At 50.5% G+C, this 18,720-nt stretch overlaps 1 protein-coding gene across 2 annotated transcripts in view; it reads left to right on the forward strand.

The window, feature by feature from the left end:
- Positions 1-311: 311 nt before the first annotated feature.
- kcnh2b (potassium voltage-gated channel, subfamily H (eag-related), member 2b) overlaps positions 312-18,720 on the forward strand; it is a 359,465-nt gene continuing 341,056 nt past the window's right edge. The window contains exon 1 of one of the 2 annotated variants that reach the window (XM_055007076.1): positions 312-1,427. In XM_055007076.1, coding sequence (XP_054863051.1) covers positions 1,352-1,427 — 76 coding nt within the window. In that variant the 5' untranslated portion in view covers positions 312-1,351. The remainder of the gene's footprint in view (positions 1,428-18,720) is intronic. The other variant, XM_055007075.1, reaches the window with a different exon arrangement.

Raw genomic sequence — 18,720 nt, forward strand, 5'->3', positions numbered from 1 at the left:
CTGTCCACATGTTCACACTCTCAATCCTCTCTCAGATAAAGAAGCAAAGATTTCCCATGAGTTAGTGTCTTGTTCTGTACCCGCTCTGACAATCTCCTCCATGTGCACATCAGTCTGATACTAAAATCTCCGACACTTCGTGAAGGCATCATCCCAGCATGACGGAAAGGGGGAACCCCGGCTGTGTGACGTAATAGAGCTGCGTGAGTGGTGACTCCCCATCCAGCCCTGAAGCACAGGGAAGAACAGCCGCTTTTCCTTGTTTCCTCAGGTCCTCTGGTCCATCTGATCCGGATCCTCCAGCTGACAGGAAGAGCAGGTGAATGTTCATGTGTGGGGCTGAACAGAGCAGGGCAGGACAAAGGCAGCAGACAGGAGGCTGAGATGAACCCCTCCCATCCAGGAAGCAGACAGGTAGCAGCACAAAGCCCAACACCTGTCAGCAGCAGCTGTTACCTGGACCACTGAGCAGCTCCTCTCTATCCCCAGGGCGTCAGGTTTACTCCAGTTTCCTCCAGCTGTGACAAAAGATCCATTTTATTTCATGTGAATAATTCCTAGTAAGTTGAGGAATTAGCAGCTGAGGGCCCACTGTGGAGCCTCTGGTGGACTTCAAGCTGAGGACATCTCCTCCTCTGTCCCTCCTGACCGTGAGAGCAACTCCTGATGAGTAAAGGGTTAAAAGAGGCGCAGCTAGACGCCAGAGAAGCTGAAGTCATCCGGCAGAGCGCACAGCGAGGAGGAGAGACACCGAGAACACCTCCTAAACACTGATCTAGGACGATTCAAGCTGCTGACGATCTGCTATTTTCTTTTCATCACCACTCTGTTGTTTCTCTGACACGCAGAGCTCCGGAGCTCCAGAGAGGAGGTGGAAGGAGGAAGAAATAGAAACGCGCATCCCGGCGCCCTGACTATGGATCCAGCGACGCTCGTTGGAAAGCTCTGCCGGTGCTCCTGTGAGGAGCGGGCTGTAATGCAGGATGAGAGGTTCGCTGTGCTCCACTGACTGTGAGACCTGCAAGAAATCCCCCCTGACAGGCCGCCCTCCCCTCGGGGGACAGAAACAGACTCAGTCGCTGGAAACGGCTCCGATACGTGTGCGTTCAGTGCGCCTCCTTTCCAGAACTCTCCTGTCCTCACTTTCTCCTGGAGATTCTCCAACAAGCCGCCGCCTCTCTGAGCAACTTGGGGATACTTTGGCCCCCGGATTCCTGCCCTGAAGCCGACAGGGCTGAGAGTCCATGCGGGGAGCGCAGTGAGCATCGTGCGCTCGGCTGGATCTGGAAACGCAGCCTCGGGGTGATTCTAACTAAAGTCCTGCAAAGTCTCTGAAAGTCCAGCCGAGAAGATGCCGGTCCGGAGGGGCCATGTGGCTCCACAGAACACCTTCCTGGACACCATCATCAGGAAATTTGACAGTCAAAGTAAGACTCTAGTTCATCTTCCTTCAGATAATTTGTGGAACTGAGCAGCCTAGTTTTTGTTTTATTTAAAACTCGGTTAATAATTGATTTCTGATCTCTGAGGCTATTTGTTTGTCTTTAGGATTAATGATGGAGACTTTTAACCGACATTCTGGTTTCGGGAATGATGTTTGCTGATGCAGCTGAACAGCTCAGAGACGATATTCTGTCCTGAATGAAACACATTTAAAATGATAATCTGTGATAAACTTCCTTGAAGGGAGGAGGCTGTTCATGAAGCCTGCAGTCTGTCATTCAGGAATCATTTTATCTTGTCTTACCAATCATTTAGGTTCACCAATAAAATTAGTTCAGTTTCCTCTGCTGCTGTCTTGACTGATTCTGTGTGCTCCACACTTGGACACTCTCATCTGTTTATGGGGACGTGGAATCGATTATCTGTGGCTCACTTAGTCTGGATATGTAAAGTAGTTTTTATGCAGAAACCACTGCCCTTCAATAACTCTCTTCCATCTGCTCATCAAGCATGGAACTATTATCTGTTTGTTTTGTTTGCCTGGAAAGGAAAAAATAAACAAATGTAAGCTTCAAAAACAAACAATAAATGTAGGCTGCTAAATTTTGCATCAGAGCCCAGCGGCATGTCTATACTTCAGAATCCACAGTTCATCTGTCCTCCCTGCCGTACTATTTTCTTTGATGCAAATCATTCGTGGTGTTTCCATTTCTGAACGCGTGACCAGGCTTCAAACGTGCTTCATCCGCCACAAACAGCACGTCTCCTCCACCAGCTCACCTCAGGGCAGAGGAGGAAGGTGAGGATGATGATGGCTGTGGCTGGAGGATGTTTATCATTAACAGACAGCACTTTCAGAAGTGGTTTAAATGCAGCTTTTTGGGAATTTAAAGGTCAATTGTGTGTTTCAGGGCTGGTAGGATGAAACTGTACATGAAGTTTTGAGGAACCTCTTTCCAAATCCTGTTGGGATGAGCAGGAACAGAGTCTCTATGGTGCTAAAAACTCCCTGTTTCCTGACACAGATGTGCTGAAAGACAACTCCACACCAGTGCAGTGGAGTTGAATAAGTGACACTGGAGTTGGCTAATTGACATTAATCTAATGGTTCCTATTTTTCCGTGCTGATGAGCGTGGATAACTCTGGAAAGGTGAACATATTCTGCTGCTCAGTGGTCTCGCCCCGCTGCCTTCATGTCTTAAATGTTTCTCTACAGCAGATTTGCAGCTGGTTCAGTGGCAGGAAGTTTCTCTGTGAGCTGGAAGATTATTTACACCGCCAGTCAAAAGTCTCATTCAGTGTTCAGTGTCATTCAGATGAGTTTTCTATTGACTGCTGCAGGCCGCTGGTCAGGCTAGTCATGAGATGATGCCTGATGGACTGATGAACTGATGGACGTGGAGGAGGACTGTTGATGCTGTTTAGACTTCCTCTCTAATGTCAATGTGGCTAAAGTCCTGAAAGTTTAACCTGAGCAGGAGAGTGCTGACTAGAACTGCAGCGCTTGATTATTTTTATTGTCGATTATATTTTCGATAAATTGATGAAAAATGTAGATCAGTGTTTCCCAAAGTCCAAAATGACATCTGGTTTTATCCACAACCCAAAGATATTCAGTTTATTGTCACAGAGTAAGAAATAAACCAGAAAATATTCACATTAATAAGCTCCAATCAACAGATTTTTTTAGATTTAGCTGTACTTAATTGATTCTGAAGATAGTTGGTGATATCTAACTAAAATCATCACAGCTCTACCTTTAACTACACAACAGAAGGATCTGTAACCATTCCTGACTATTTCTTCCTCTCCATCCCTGAAACCTGAAGCCTCTTCTCATGTTATCCACAGTGAAGCAAACCAGTGTTTAGATGTGGGTTTCCACACGGAGAAGCAGTGCTGTCTCTTTATTCTAACAGGCTGAGGGAGCTTCATCTCTGTCCTGTTAGCTGGGTTACAGTACGGGAAGGAGACCATCTCATGTGGAACGTAGAGGTGGGGCAGCGGCCTTCAGGGTTTTAAAATAATGTCCTCAGATCACAACCTTTGAGAGGAGATGATGAAGAAGCAAACTGCAGGCCTTCATCACCTGTTATACTGTGAGAGATGTGAAACTTCAGACAGTTTGATCAAGCAGCTCATTTCTAAAGTGGTCCCAGAATTAACTTCATAAGAGTCACCAAGTTGGGTGGTCGGCATTAAAAATCTGCGAAGTTTCCACTGAGTAAATTTATGTAAAAAGCAGCACTCTGGTGGGAAAAAAAACACCCTCATGTGTCAATCATTTCAATTTCTGTTCATATAAAGAAATGCAGTGAAAGTAAAAGTTAATCTGCTGTAGTGAAAGCTGCAGATGAACACACACACACACATGCACACACGCACACACACACACACTCAAGGTGGAAATACTCAGCATCGTAATGTGTCTGAAAAGCATATAAAAGTGACGTGTCAACAAAGTAAAAAATTTTAAACCTGAAAAAAAGTGATTAATTCTAAAGTCTTAAAGTCAGAGGGAGACGACTTCGCTGTCAGATTTTCAATTAGTGTTCAGTGAGAGTGGAAAACCAGCCCTGTGTTAAAACACGACGATGAAAAATGATCCATTCAAAGGTCATTTTAAGTAATGAATGTAACCAAAGGACTGAAATATTCTACTGAGACTTTATGACTCTGTAGCGTGGTCATTCTATAGTTTATCCTGGTGATATGTATCCATAGACTGTATGTTTCCTGATGCATCCATACTGCCCTTAAAGCTGTTCCACCAGACGTTTTACTTCTGGCTGAATGCTGTTGTGTGATTTGTGGTCCTAGTGCTGGTCCTGTGTGCAATGACAATCTATTCATGTTCTCGTTACAATAATATACTCCTGCATGTATCCGATTGGCACCACAGCCTGGCGAAGGTTAACTTTCAACCAGACCGCCATATGTTCGGTCTTTCTTTCCTGCTGAGTCCTCTGCTCTGGCACATGGTCAAATTAATATTAGCTGTGTTTTTTTCTCACATTCATCTGTCTGAGCGCTGCCTGAGGTAGAAATACTTCCTGCTGGTTATGTTTTCCCTCTGTGTAAAAATGAGAGTTGAAGACATGAAGAATTATGAGCCATGGTGTATATCGAAGCTGAAAACACATGGAAGAACAGGTCTGTGCCACTTGTAAAGTATAGTCAGATTAGAGATTCAGTGTATCAGATACACTCATGGTTCATAAAACAAAATTGTGCAAGTTATGTATTTTTAATGACTCAGATATCATGCATACGGCAATAAATGATCTCCATAAAGCCCCACGGTGTTACATTAACTACGGCTATAAAGTGCACTGATATGAGCAACATATATGAGTTAAACAGCCAGGAGGCAGCTGGACAGTGATGCACGGCAGCAGGTAGAAACTGATTATTTATTAGATTATTAGACAGACACGAGCCAGAGGTCAGAGTTGTTTTGCATGGAGATTATTGATGTATCCACCAGAGGAGAAATAATGAGGAGAGGATGACCAGTCTGTGAAAGGGCATTATAAGATCCATTCAACCAAACATCACGGGCTTGTTCATTCATTTCTATATTTCATTAATGGCTGTGTGAATCCCTCCTACTCTGAAATGTCTCTTTGTGTGAAGACTGACTGGCTGCAGGCCCAAAATGTCGGAAACACAGCCGGTCAGAGTGAATAATGTGTGACATATCCACCTCTCCACAGACCTGCTCTCCTCCTTCCTCTGTTGGCAAACTCTGAAACTGCACTGATTGGCCAGAGGCTGTGCTGTTTGTTTGAAGACTCTCATTTGCAAGTGGCCTTGTCAGAGAATGCATAATTCATGGGGGATGACATGTTTACTTTCTGGTTTGCTTTTTGTTCAGAATACCTCTCCTATTTGGATAAAACAATGAACGCCATTAGGTTTTACCCTTTACGTATGTTCCTTTCTTTAAGTAGAAAGGAAGCGGTGCTCAAACGTGGAAATTTGGCCCTTCAGGTTTCCAGTGGGGGTATTTTATGGACTGTTATTGTCTCTGCTTACTGTACACCGATCCTCTGAGCATGGATCCCTCTCTGTTTACTGTACTGTGATCCCCATGCCTGGTATCCATGCTGCTCTGCACAGATCAGACTGCTCAGACAACAACCCACAACACATCTGACCTCGCTGGGAAGTCACTGCAACCTTTTGGCTGGTGTGTTGTTGTCGATTTGGCACTCCTCGGAGAAGGCTTCTTTGCCCAATTACAAGCCTTGAAGCCACCACACTCTGGGGAGGACGTTACCATCCTATAGCTCAAGTACAAACACTTCATCGCCATGGTAACCACCCCCCCTCCTCTCCCCACTCCTACACCTACACTCCCACCCACACACACACACACACACACGCGCACACACACACACACACACACACAGAGGTACAGTGCTTCTGAACCAGCTGCAGGTAGCTCCACATTTTACATCTTCTAGAAATCGTTTCTAACATTGAAGTGCTCGCTGCAGGTGCTAGGGATGTATCCTAGCTTCAGTAAAACCTTCTTGTTATTTTCTACCTTTTTTTGTATTGATCTCATATCATTACTTCCATGCTTCGCTTTCAGGACTATGCATTCACTGTGGTACTTTAGACACAAAAGAACCACAAAAACACACAAAACCGCCCAAGACTAAATTGGTTAAAATTCATTTCCTTCTATAATCAATTTTAAGCATCAGGTGCTACAGTGATCAGAACAAATGATCTGCTTCTGTTCCAGGCTACTTGATCAGAGAGAACAGGAGGATAGCACCTTTTGACCCATAAATACAGAGAATAGATACATTCACTGAGTAAAAAAAATGTAGATATGAAGGACTCAGAAGTGTGGAGCAGCAGAATATTCTATTAATATATGTGTGTGTGATGACAGATGTGTGTGTCATGGTCCCTCCCTCCTCGGTGCTACATCCCTGGCCAGCAGCATTTAAAGCTGGACTCGCCCCACCAGTCGCTGCTGGATCATTATTCTTGCTGGCTCCCTGCCAGCCACTCCGCCCAGGTCGGCTTCGGCTCCGGACTGCCCCCTGCCTGCTCAGTCCTGCCTGGCTCATTCCCGGAGCTTTCCCCTCTGCCCTCGCCTCGGCTCCCCGTCGCTGCACTCCCACAGCCGCCTTGTCTCCGCTGCTCGTTGCAGCCCCAATCTTTGCTGCACGTCTGGCAGCATCGGCGTCCACCACCCCCAGACCGCCAGCTGCAGAACCTGTCTGCCGCCTTCCCCGTTTGGACTCGTCAGTAGTGAGTCAAGCCGTTGTGTTTAGTTTAGGTTTTAACCCGTGTAGTGGCCAGTTTAGTTATAGTTCTTGATTATTTTAGAGTTCTGTTTGGGTTTGGTTAAATTCTCTGATTTCTGTATGGAGTTTGGTTTGCTTTGGCTGTTGTAAATAAAAGTCCTTGTTTAAGAATCCATCTGCCTCCTGTGTGCCTGCACTCTGGGTTCAAACCCCTCTGTCCTGTGACAGAATGATCCAGCCAGTCATGAACCCTGCAGGCACTCTGTCGAACCGTAGTCAGCCCTTGTCATCAGTCTCTTCCATGGATGTTTTCTTTGAGGACGATGAATCATATGATTATTTAGGTGATTTATTTTGTCTGCTGGCAGGGTGGAAAAGAGCCACTAGGCAGGAAGTCAAGTATGCGGCTGTGTCTGTGGGGCACCGGCGGGCTGCCGAGAAGCCATGGCTAATTCGCCACCTGCCTCAGTCCGTATTGGGATTTCTGAACTCACCCCAAGTCCTGGAGGGGCTCGATGCCGCCTCATCCAGTAGTTCCACTGACAACCTACCAGAGCCTGTTCTCCAGCTTTCTGTGGAGCCACCTGTGGGGAAGCCCTCTTGCAGAAGGCGTGGTCCAGAAAGCGCTGTACCTTACCACCTCCTGTCTTGGAGGGGCTCGATGCCGCCTCACCTTCTCCTGCCTTGGAGGGGCTCGACGTCACCTCACCTCCTCCTGCCTTGGAGGTGCCTAGCGCCACCTCAGTTCCTGCCTTGGAGGGGCCTAGCGCCGCTTCAGTTCCTGCCTTGGAGGGGCCTTGCGCCGCCTCAGTTCCTGCCTTGGAAGGGCCTAGCGCCGCCTCAGTTCCTGCCTTGTAGGGGCCTCGTGCCGCCTCACCAGTTCCTGCCTTGGAGGGGCCTCATGCCACCTCGCCAGTTCATGCCTTGGAGGGGCCTCGTGCCGCCTCACCAGTTCGTGCCTTGGAGGGGCCTCGTGCCGCCTCACCAGTTCGTGCCTTGGAGGGGCCTCGTACCACCTCATCCGTTCCTGCCTCGGAGGGACCCTGCGCCGCCTCACCTGCAGCCATGGGGGGGCCCTGCGCTGCCTCATCTGCAGCCATGGGGGGGGCCCTGTGCCGCCTCACGTCCTGCCTTGGAGGGGCCCTGCGCCGCCTCAGCTGCAGCCTTGGAGGGGCTCGACGCTGCCTCACCTCCTCCTGCCTTGAAGGGGCTCGATGCCGCCTCACCTCCTCCTGCCTTGGAGGGGCTCAATGCCGCCTCACCTCCTCCTGCCTTGGAGGGGCTCAATGCCGCCTCACCTCCTCCTGCCTTGGAGGGGCTCGATGTCACCTCACCTCCTCCTGCCTTGGAGGTGCCTAGCGCCGCCTCAGTTCCTGCCTTGGAGGGGCCTAGCGCCGCTTCAGTTCCTGCCTTGGAGGGGCCTTGCGCCGCCTAAATTCCTGCCTTGGAGGGGCCTAGCGCCGCCTCAGTTCGTGCCTTGGAGGGGCCCTGTGCTGCCTCAGCTGCAGCCTTGGAGGGGCTCGCTGCTGACGCCCCGTCTCCAGTCCTTGTTGGGTCCAACACCACCTCCAAGCCACCTTCAAGCGGGTCCACGTCACTTGGGACAGAAGCCAGTCAGAGCCTGCTGAAGATCCCCCCCAGCCAAGAGACAATGCTGGAATCAGCAGACGCCTCCTCTGGTGCAGTGGCCGCCCCCAGCACCGAGTGCTTCCCCTGGCACAGTGGCCGCCCCAGCACCGAATGGTCCCCCTGCAGTGGCCACCCCAGCACCGAGGGGTCCCCAGTCCAGTCCCCAGTCCGGCCCCAGGAGGGGTCCCCAGTCTGGCCTCCAGAGGAGCCCCCAGTCCAGTCCCCAGTCCGGCCTTCAGAGGAGCCCCCAGTCCAGTCCCCAGTCCGGCCTCCAGAGGAGCCCCCATTCCAGTCCCAAGTCCGGCCCCCGGAGGGGTCCCCAGCCCGGCCTCCAGCCCGGCCCCTGGAGAGGTCCCGCTGCCGCCGGTTCCCAGTCCGGCCTCCAGAGGGGTCCTGGCACTGCCATTTCACAGTCCCTCCTCCAGCGGGGTCCCGCCGCCGCTGGTTCCCAGTCCGGCCTCCAGAGGGTCCCCGTCATGCCAGGCGCCGGTTCCCAGTCTGGCCTCCCGAGGGTCCATATCGTGCCAGCCGCCGGTTCCCAGTCCGGCCTCCCAAGGGTCCCTGTTGTGCCAGCTGTCAGCTCCCAGTCTGGCTTCCCGAGGGTCCCCATCCTGTCAGCTGCCGACCTCCAGAGGGTCCCCGTCCTGTCTGCCGCCGGCCTCCCAAGAGGGCCTGTCGCCTTGGGCTACTGCAGGACCTGTTGGAGATCCACAGCCTGCGGTCCCTCCTGCCTGTCCAGTTCCCAGGCCATCCTCTGGAGCGGTCCCTCCTGCCAGTCCAGTCCCTGGGCCGCCTTCCGGAGCGGTCCCTCCTGCCTGACCAGTCCCCGGGCCGCCCTACGGGGGGGGGGGGGGGGGGGGGGGGGGGGGGGGGGGGGGGGGGGGGGGGGGGGTTCAAACCCCCCTGTCCTGTGACAGTGTGCTATTCCTCTTTGTCACACAATACTCTGAATACACCAGATGTGATCAACTGACAAAAATGACATTTCTTAGCAGTTCCTTGGAATTTGCTTGATCATATATGATTGATTGATTTCTTTATTTTGGTGTCCAGCTCTCATGGGTTTACCAGACACCAGTATACCAGCATCACAGCAGAACATCCAGAACACTGCTGCTCAGTTCTCAAACTAAACATGTTCCTTCAATCCCAGACATCAAAATGAAACTCTGCCATGAAAAAGGTTCCTTTTCTAGAACATAAATTTAGTTTTTCATGGTCATCCAACCAGAAGAAATTAGCATAAACACAAGACATCATCCTGAAAAGTACCTCTCTGATGTCCTCACATACAGGACAGTAAAGCATCCAATGAACCTCATTCTAAATCACACAACAAACAGAGTCTGCCCTTCTCTGGAACAGCTTTAAACCTCCCAATCTGTAAAGCTGATGGTTCCTAAGTGGAACTGTCACTCAAGGCTCTCTGTGTTTGGCTTAAATTATACTCCACATCAGGTTCCACATTATATCTGTCCTTTTTAAGACAATAAGTTTGTAATTTTGGTTTATACCAAACATCAACAGATCATTTCTCTCTAAACCTGAGGAACGTCTTCCTCCTCATCTCCTGAATATCACAGAATAACCTGTTATGAAAAATAAATTATGAGTTGTTCAAATGAAATAAAGACTTTAGCTCATTAGCCCAGGAGATGTCCCAATTAAATATCTTTTTAGTGATCCTCTGATTCGACATCTCCACCAGTCTCTTCCAAAGGAGAAGCATTTGACATTAATGTCTGATGTTTGAAGGTTCCATCCCATATCTCCAGTAATGGCCAGAACTGAAGTACATTCATGGATTCACAGAAATACTTACACATACTTGTGTCCCACTTTGAGAGACTTTTGTTCATGTAGGAACACCACCCGAGGACAGGAAGTCAGAAACAAGGAGAAAAACTTGATGCTGTATTTTTTACAGGACTTTAAAATAGCCTGATGCTTTAATCACATCTAAAAGAACAGAGTGCTTTAGTTTAGTGTAATAAATGATCAACAGATGCACCAGATTTGAGGGAGGCTCATAGGATTGGCAGGTATGTACTCGAAGTTAAATCCTGTTTATTCATAGATCACTAAATCACAAGTTAGTCTTCAGCTTACAGTTTGTATGTGGAACATATTGGACCATCTGTCTCGCTAGGAAGTGGTACAGCAAAACGTATTCGCCTGTTTTCATTAAATATGTGCTGCTAGACGCTGGATGAGAGCTCAGAGGGCTGGCTGGTGATTCAGTCACTCTACTGCTGGAAATGTAGGAAAATGCTGCTGTTTTTATTGACGTGATGCTGAACTTAGACATTCATTCATGTTAGTTTAAAATTCCTCTCCAGTCGCTGATTCAGTCCACTTAAATTCCCTAAAACTCACCTTTATGTGTCAAAATGACATATCTAGATATCTTTCCCATGTTACTCCTTCCCACACGCTGCAGTTCAGCACACCAGCTCACCTAGAACTAAATAAAACACCTGGTTCTCACTGCAGGAGTCTTTAAAGAGGGGTTTCTGATGTTCCAAATACATTTTGTGGTTCTGCTGCTTTATCCTGGAGTGCACGTATAGCTTCTATTTGTAGAAAGCTACAACAGCACTTTTCTTCTCAAATGCACCAAAGAGATCCTGTTATTGTTTTTCCAATCTATAATACATGTTGTGCAGTATGGAGTCAGTACATGGATCAGCTGTTTCTCTGTTCAGTTTAAAGCTCTTCTATATACCTCCTGTGTGTCTGCTCAGTTCAATTCAGTTTTATTTATATAGCACCAATTACAATTCAGATTGTGTCAAGACACTTTACAGAACCTATATGAACCCCTTGAACCCCCAGAGCAGCACTAAGGCTACAGTGGCAAGAAAAACTTCCTTTTAACGGGAAGAAACCTTGAGCAGAACCCGGCTCTTCATCTGCTGCTGGCCGGCAGGTTCAGACTGTTAGGATCCTGCTCTAGCCCCTGCCCTTCTTTCCCTTTTTCCTCTTTTTCCTCCTTTCTCCCCTGAGTCATGATTTGTTTCTGTGTTGACCTGTCTCTCTTTGGCTCCCTCTGTCTGTCTGTCACCTCTCCCTCATGTGTCTCTCTCTCTCCCTGTCTCTCACCCTCCTGCTTCACCTGCTTCACCTGCCTGCACTCTGTCTTGCTGATTGCTTCAATGAGTTTCAGCTGCAGCAATCAGTTCACACCATTCACCTGTTCTCCACCTCACCTCCACCTATTTAAGCTCTGCCCGTTCATTCACTCCCTGCCGGATCATCGACTCACATGCCCTCTGTTTTTGGACTCTGTTTTCGGACTCTGTTTTTGCACTCTGTTTTTGGACTCTTTTTCCCCTCCTCTGGATTTCCCTCATTTGGACTCAGCAGTTCTTTTGGATTCTCGCTAGCCCTGTTTTTGTCCCCAGCCAGTAGCTCTAGTCTCGTCTCCGTTCACCCCAGATTTCTTGAGCCAGCTTCCCTACCCCTTCTGTTCAGTTCCCCCATTTTGTAAGTACCCCTCCTTTGCTTAGTTTTGTTTGTTCTAGTTTAGTGATCTTCTGTTCTCAAATTCATAGCGTTTCTTAGTGGTTTGGTTTAGTCTGTTTTCCCCTCGGTTATCAGTTTCCCCATTTTGTGAGCATCCCTCTTTAGCTTAGTTTTGTTAAGTCGGTTCAGTTTGTAGATTTCCGTTTTTATATTCATAGAGTTTGTTGTTAGAGTTTAGTAGTTTTGGTTTGGTTCTCCCCCCCCCAGTTCAGTTCTGTGTTCCTGTATTGATTAGTTATTTTGCGAAATAAATCTCTTTCAGTTTTTCATTTGTCTGTCAGTTTCTGTGAGTCTGCGCTTGGGTTCCCCAGCTCCCCCCGTAACAGTATGATCCGGCCAAAATTGAACCCAGCAGGCTCACAGACTGGCTCTGACCCTACACCATATCCCCTAGGCATTTTCTTTTCGAGTAAGGAATACAATGAATATTTCGACCTCCAGCTCCAGTTGTGGGGTTTGTGGACGAAGGCTGAGGATCAGGGGCTCAAAGACGAGTTGGTGTCTTTGGGTCACAGAGCGGCCGCCAAGATGCCCTGGCTAACGAGCCACCTGCCTGATTACGTTTTAGAGTTCCTGAACTCTCCCTTGCCTTTTGTGAACCAGCCTACCTCAGCCACATATTCAACCTGCACTCCACCTGCTAGCCCCCAGCCCACTAGTTTCCCCGCAGATCCTGTTTCCCCTAGCCCCCTGGACGATGTTTCAGCAAGTCTTCTTTCGAGGGGACCCATCTCGCTTTCAAGCCTAGCTCTGGTCGAAAGCGGGGTCCCCGACACCGGAGTTCCCAGTCACCTCCCATCTCCATCTCCTCTAGCGACCTGTGCTCTTTCCTGCTCGATAGAGCACTTGGACTAGACAATTTCCACCCCAGACAGATCAGTTCCCCACCTGAACCCGGACCCCAGTACCCTGACGAGCCACCCTCCAGAACGTCTTCCAGAAGGAAGAGAGGTTCCCGGAGACCCCAGACCTCGCCGCCGCCGAGCGCCGCAGAGGTCCCGCCGCCGAGCGCCGAGCGCTGCAGAGGCCTCGCCGCTCCCCAGCGCCCAGACCTCGCCACTCCGCAGCAGCCACCGAGGTTCCACTGCCACTGTCTCCTGACCATCACCGAGGGGGTCGACGACGCCGCCTCACCCGTCTCCGAGGGGGTCGACGACGCCGCCTCACCCGTCTCCGAGGGGGTCGACGACGCCGCCACATCCGTCTCCGAGGGGGTCGACGCTGTCGACGCCGCCTCACTCGCCTCCATCTCCGAGGGGGTCGACGCTGTCGACGCCGCCTCACTCGCCTCCGTCTCCGAGAGGGTCGACGCTGTCGACGCCGCCTCACTCGCCTCCGTCTCCGAGGGGGTCGACGCTGTCGATGCCGCCTCACTCGCCTCCGTCTACAGGGGGGTCGACGCTGTCGACGCCGCCTCACTCGCCTCCGTCTCCGAGCGGGTAGACGCTGTCGACGCCGCCTCCGCCTCAGTTCCCGAGTGGGTCGACGCTGTCGACGCCGCCTCAGTTCCCGAGCGGGTCGACGCTGTCGACGCCGCCTCAGTTCCCGAGCGGGTCGACGCTGTCGACGCCGCCTCAGTTCCCGAGCGGGTCGACGCTGTCGACGCCGCCTCAGTTCCCGAGCGGGTCGACGCTGTCGACGCCGCCTCAGTTCCCGAGCGGGTCGACGCTGTCGACGCCGCCTCAGTTCCCGAGCGGGTCGACGCTGTCGACGCCGCCTCAGTTCCCGAGCGGGTCGACGCTGTCGACGCCGCCTCTGCCTTAGTTCCCGAGCGGGTCGACGCTGTCGACGCCGCCTCCGCCTCAGTTCCCGAGCGGGTCGACGCCGCCTCCGCCTCAGCTCCCGAGCGGGTCGACGCCGTCGACGCCGCCTCAGTTCCCGAGCGGGTCGACGCTGTCGACGCCGTCTCCGCCTCAAAACAGCCCGGGTCAGCTGACCAATCCCCGGGCCGAGAGACTGTTGAGCCCGTGTCAGCTGACAGCATCCCCGGCCCAGAGACTGTTGAGCCCATGTCAGCCAACGGATCCTCCAGTCAAGAGACTGTTCAGCCTCAGTCTGCTGCCCAACCCTCCGGCCAAAAGACTGTGCCAGTGTCCATTGACAAACCCCCTGCTTCTGAGTCTTCGTCTGCAGTGGCCACCCCTGTTCCTGAGTCTCCGTCAGCAGTGGCCACCCCCGCTCCCGAGTCTCCGTCTGCAGTGGCCACCCCTGCTCCCGAGTCTCCGGAGGGGTCCCGCCTTCATCGGTCCCCGGCCCGGCCTCCAGAGGGGTCCCGCCTTCGTCGGTCCCCGGCCCGGCCTCCAGAGGGGTCCCACCTTCGTCGGTCCCCGGCCCGGCCTCCAGAGGGGTCCCGCCTTCGTCGGTCCCCAGCCCGGCCTCCAGAGGGGTCCCGCCTTCGTCGGTCCCCAGCCCGGCCTCCAGAGGGGTTCCGCCTTCGTTTCGTCCGCCGCTGCTGGCCTCCCGAGGGTCCCAGTCTCATCCGCCGCTGCCGGCCTCCCGAGGGTCCCCGTCTCGTCTGCCGCTGGCCTCCCGAGGGGTTCCGCCTCCTCCGTCGTCGGCCTCCAGAGTGGTTTCGTTGCCGGCCTCCAGAGTGGTTCCGTGTCCTTCGTCGCCGGCCTCCAGAGTGGTTTCGCCTCCTCTGTCGCCGGATTACAGAGTGGTTTCATCGCCGGCCTCTAGAGTGGTTCCGTGTCCTCCGTCGCCGGCCTCCAGAGTGGCTCCGTCGCCGGCCTCCAGAGTGGCTCCGTTGCCGGCCTCCAGAGTGGTTCCGTCGCCGGCCTCCCGAGTGCCTCCGTCGCCGGCCTCCCGAGTGGCTTCGCCGCCTCCGTCGCCGGCCTCCCGAGTGGCTTCGCCGCCTCCGTCGCCGGCCTCCCGAGTGGCTTCGCCGCCTCCGTCGCCGGCCTCCCGAGTGGCTTCGCCGCCTCCGTCGCCGGCCTCCAGAGTGGCACCCGGGCCGTCCTCCGGAACGGCCTCGTCTGCCCGCCCAGCACCCGGGTTGTCCTCCAGAACGGCCTCGTCTGCCCGTCCAGCACCCAGGCCGTCCTTCAGCCTTTGAATTTTTTGTTTTGTGTTTGACCAGCCTTTGAACTATTCTCTGGTCTGTTTTTGTTTTTGTACTTTGTTTTGCAGCCTCAGTGCTGCCCCAGACTGATCTGGACACTTTGTTTTGTCCCTCCGTCCTGACCCCCTCCGCCCACCCAACTCCTCTTGGACTTCCGTCTCTGTCCCTCCGTCCTGTTCCCCCTCCACCCACCCGACTCCTCTTGGATTTTTGTTTCTGTCCCTCCGTCCAGACCCCCTCCTCTTCAGTGACCAGCTCCTTGTTCGGTTTTTTGTGCGCCAGGAGGCGCACATAGAGGGGGGGGGTACTGTTAGGATCCTGCTCTAGCCCCTGCCCTTCTTTCCCTTTTTCCTCTTTTTCCTCCTTTCTCCCCTGAGTCATGATTTGTTTCTGTGTTGACCTGTCTCTCTTTGGCTCCCTCTGTCTGTCTGTCACCTCTCCCTCATGTGTCTCTCTCTCTCCCTGTCTCTCACCCTCCTGCTTCACCTGCTTCACCTGCCTGCACTCTGTCTTGCTGATTGCTTCAATGAGTTTCAGCTGCAGCAATCAGTTCACACCATTCACCTGTTCTCCACCTCACCTCCACCTATTTAAGCTCTGCCCGTTCATTCACTCCCTGCCGGATCATCGACTCACATGCCCTCTGTTTTTGGACTCTGTTTTTGGACTCTGTTTTTGGACTCTGTTTTTGGACTCTGTTTTTGCACTCTGTTTTGCACTCTGTTTTTGGACTCTTTTTCCCCTCCTCTGGATTTCCCTCATTTGGACTCAGCAGTTCTTTTGGATTCTCGCTAGCCCTGTTTTTGTCCCCAGCCAGTAGCTCTAGTCTCGTCTCCGTTCACCCCAGATTTCTTGAGCCAGCTTCCCTACCCCTTCTGTTCAGTTCCCCCATTTTGTAAGTACCTCTCCTTTGCTTAGTTTTGTTTGTTCTAGTTTAGTGATCTTCTGTTCTCAAATTCATAGCGTTTGTTAGTGGTTTGGTTTAGTCTGTTTTCCCCTCGGTTATCAGTTTCCCCATTTTGTGAGTATCCCTCTTTAGCTTAGTTTTGTTAAGTCGGTTCAGTTTGTAGATTTCCGTTTTTATATTCATAGAGTTTGTTGTTAGAGTTTAGTAGTTTTGGTTTGGTTCTCCCCCCCAGTTCAGTTCTGTGTTCCTGTATTGATTAGTTATTTTGCGAAATAAATCTCTTTCAGTTATTCATTTGTCTGTCAGTTTCTGTGAGTCTGCGCTTGGGTTCCCCAGCTCCCCCCGTAACACAGACGTGTTGCTTGAGTTAAAGTTTAAGCTGCATTTACTAAAATAATGTTTGTGTCTGCATGTCTCTGGCAGATAATATTAGCCTACGTCAGACCCCTGCCATAGTTTATCTGCTTTTACCATCAAACACAAGAATCAGGCTCAAGGGAACTCTTTTGTTCCTCAGCCTGTCAAACTGTTAAATCAGAGTTTTTTTTGTTCTAAATTGGACGACTAAACACTGAAGGCTCTGATTAAACTGATGCACTGCAGCCACTTATTTTGTTGCTTGATTAGATGTGTTTTTGTCATTTAGCATCATATCTTGGGATGCAGGACTCAAATCACAGAAATATTCTGACAATAAAGTGAAATAAAAAACTAAATATTGTAAGGTAACAGTGACGTGATTCCACGTGGTATGGTTTTAGTATTTCATTTATGAGAAAAGTCAGTGAGTATTTCAGTATTTGGGCTGACACTGCTGCAGTATGTTGGATGGGCATGTTCTCAATGAGTCATTTCATTCAGTCAGAGATGTTAAAGGGGACAAAGAGCTCTGCTGGTCTTCTACATGTTAGTCTGAAGGCTCATTAGCCCAGAAATGGAAAATGCCATGACACTGTATTTAAGAGAAGACTGTTTTAACGTGCTTCTCAGTTTTGGGATGTCATCCTTCAGGTTAAGGGACAGAAAACATCCAGAATACACATTAGAGTTTATCTCATTACACTATATCCATTTATCTCTGTAGATTTTATTCACTGGACAAAATAAACTTTTCCTCCTAATCTGGACCACAGAAGCACTTCCAATGAATTGATTTTCCACCAGAACAACATCATGAAGTGGCGTAGGACGTCTATCGTGGCTCTTTAACAGTCTGTCTTCACTCTGCAGCAGTGGGTCATCCACCTGAGCATTGAGAGCTCCATGCTTCTGCTTCTTGGAGCTTTGATGATCAGTTGCATGAGGCTCAGGGCCTTGATGTTCCCAGGGCTGGGAAAAAGACAAGCCTTCTGTGCTACTGTAACATGCAAATGCTGCACACACCCACAGCAGCATATGGCCTGCATACATGGATTAGGCTGGAACAAGACATTTGTGGCTTCCATCTGCAGGCTGACTTGTTGGATTTGTCTAATTTCTCTCCCGCTGTGGCAGAGATATAGAACAAATAGTCTTCATTTAGCTGTTTCCCTCCTGTACACTCCTACTGCCACACAGTCATGCTAAAATTGTTGAAAAATGGAGTGATATCATCTATTGCTGGACTGACACTACAGAATGAAGAGAAGGCTGAGGGTCTTCTCCGGCGGTTAGCTCTGTTTCTCTGCTCCATCTGTTTCTTTGGGAGGGTGTAAACAGTTACAGAGCTGCTGGAGTCAGGAGTGAGTCAGTGCTGGGAGATTGCACCTTGCTGGTGTCAAATCACTCGTCACTCGTGCACACTCTGTCTCTTGTCTTCTTCATTCTCTAGACAGACACCCATACATGATAACGAGGGGGCACACAGAAGAACACAGCACAGAACACCAGTGCTCTCATATACTCTCTCCTGCCCTCCTTCTCCACCTCGCTCCTTCCTTCATGCTGCTCTTTGTCTCATTTGACAGCCTGTTTTCTGGATCTCTGGTGTCCAGCAGATGCCCAACTGCCTCCTGATCTCCAACGGGCACACATCCAGCTGGGCAACATGAGACCCGCTGGGGTAGAGGCTGTGTGTGTTCCTGAGCAAAAGAGCTTCAAACTGTTAGTTGTCTTTTACACAAGACATTAATTCTTCTTTATCCTCATTTAGACTTTATAATGAGCAGCTTTACCCAGATTATGTGCCTCCGCTCATTAGAAATATGCAAGTTTTTGTAGTGCTGGTTGACCTAAAGCCAGATTTAAATGCAAGGATTTAGATTTAGTTAATGTTCAATTAAAATAGCCAATCACACCTGCAATCTAGATATAGTAGGAGGTACAACTAACTTTCCTTGAATCGTATTCATCAGTGACTGCAGCCTGCAGCAGCTACGTCTGTAATGTGTTAACATATGACCACTGGTCATCCATCCATCATCTATACACTGCTGAATCCTCATTAGGGTAGTGGGGGGCTGGAGTCTATCCCAGCTGACTGAGGGTGAAGACAGAGGACACCTGGACAGGTACAGTCTATCACAGGGCTACACATAGAGACAAACAATCACACTCACATTTACACATACGAACAATTTAGAATCACCAATTAACCTCAGCATGTTTTTGGACTGTGGAAGGAAGCTGGAGTACCTGGACAAAACCCACACATGTACAGGGAGAACATGGAAACTCCATGCATAAAGATCCCAGGAAGGCTGGGACGTGAACCGGGGATCTTCTAGCTGGAAGGTGACGGTGCTAACCACCAATCCACCGCGCAGCCCCGTATTTAAACAACTTCATGAATTTCAATCAAGTCAATTTGAATTTAAAACATTCCACTGTTTCCTGTTTAACTGACATTACTGAATCAGGCTGCTGACTTTGTGATGTTTTCTACTTGTGCTACTTTTAATTAATT

This window comes from Amphiprion ocellaris, chromosome 22 (assembly GCF_022539595.1).
Source record: "Amphiprion ocellaris isolate individual 3 ecotype Okinawa chromosome 22, ASM2253959v1, whole genome shotgun sequence".
Lineage (NCBI taxonomy): Eukaryota > Metazoa > Chordata > Actinopteri > Pomacentridae > Amphiprion > Amphiprion ocellaris.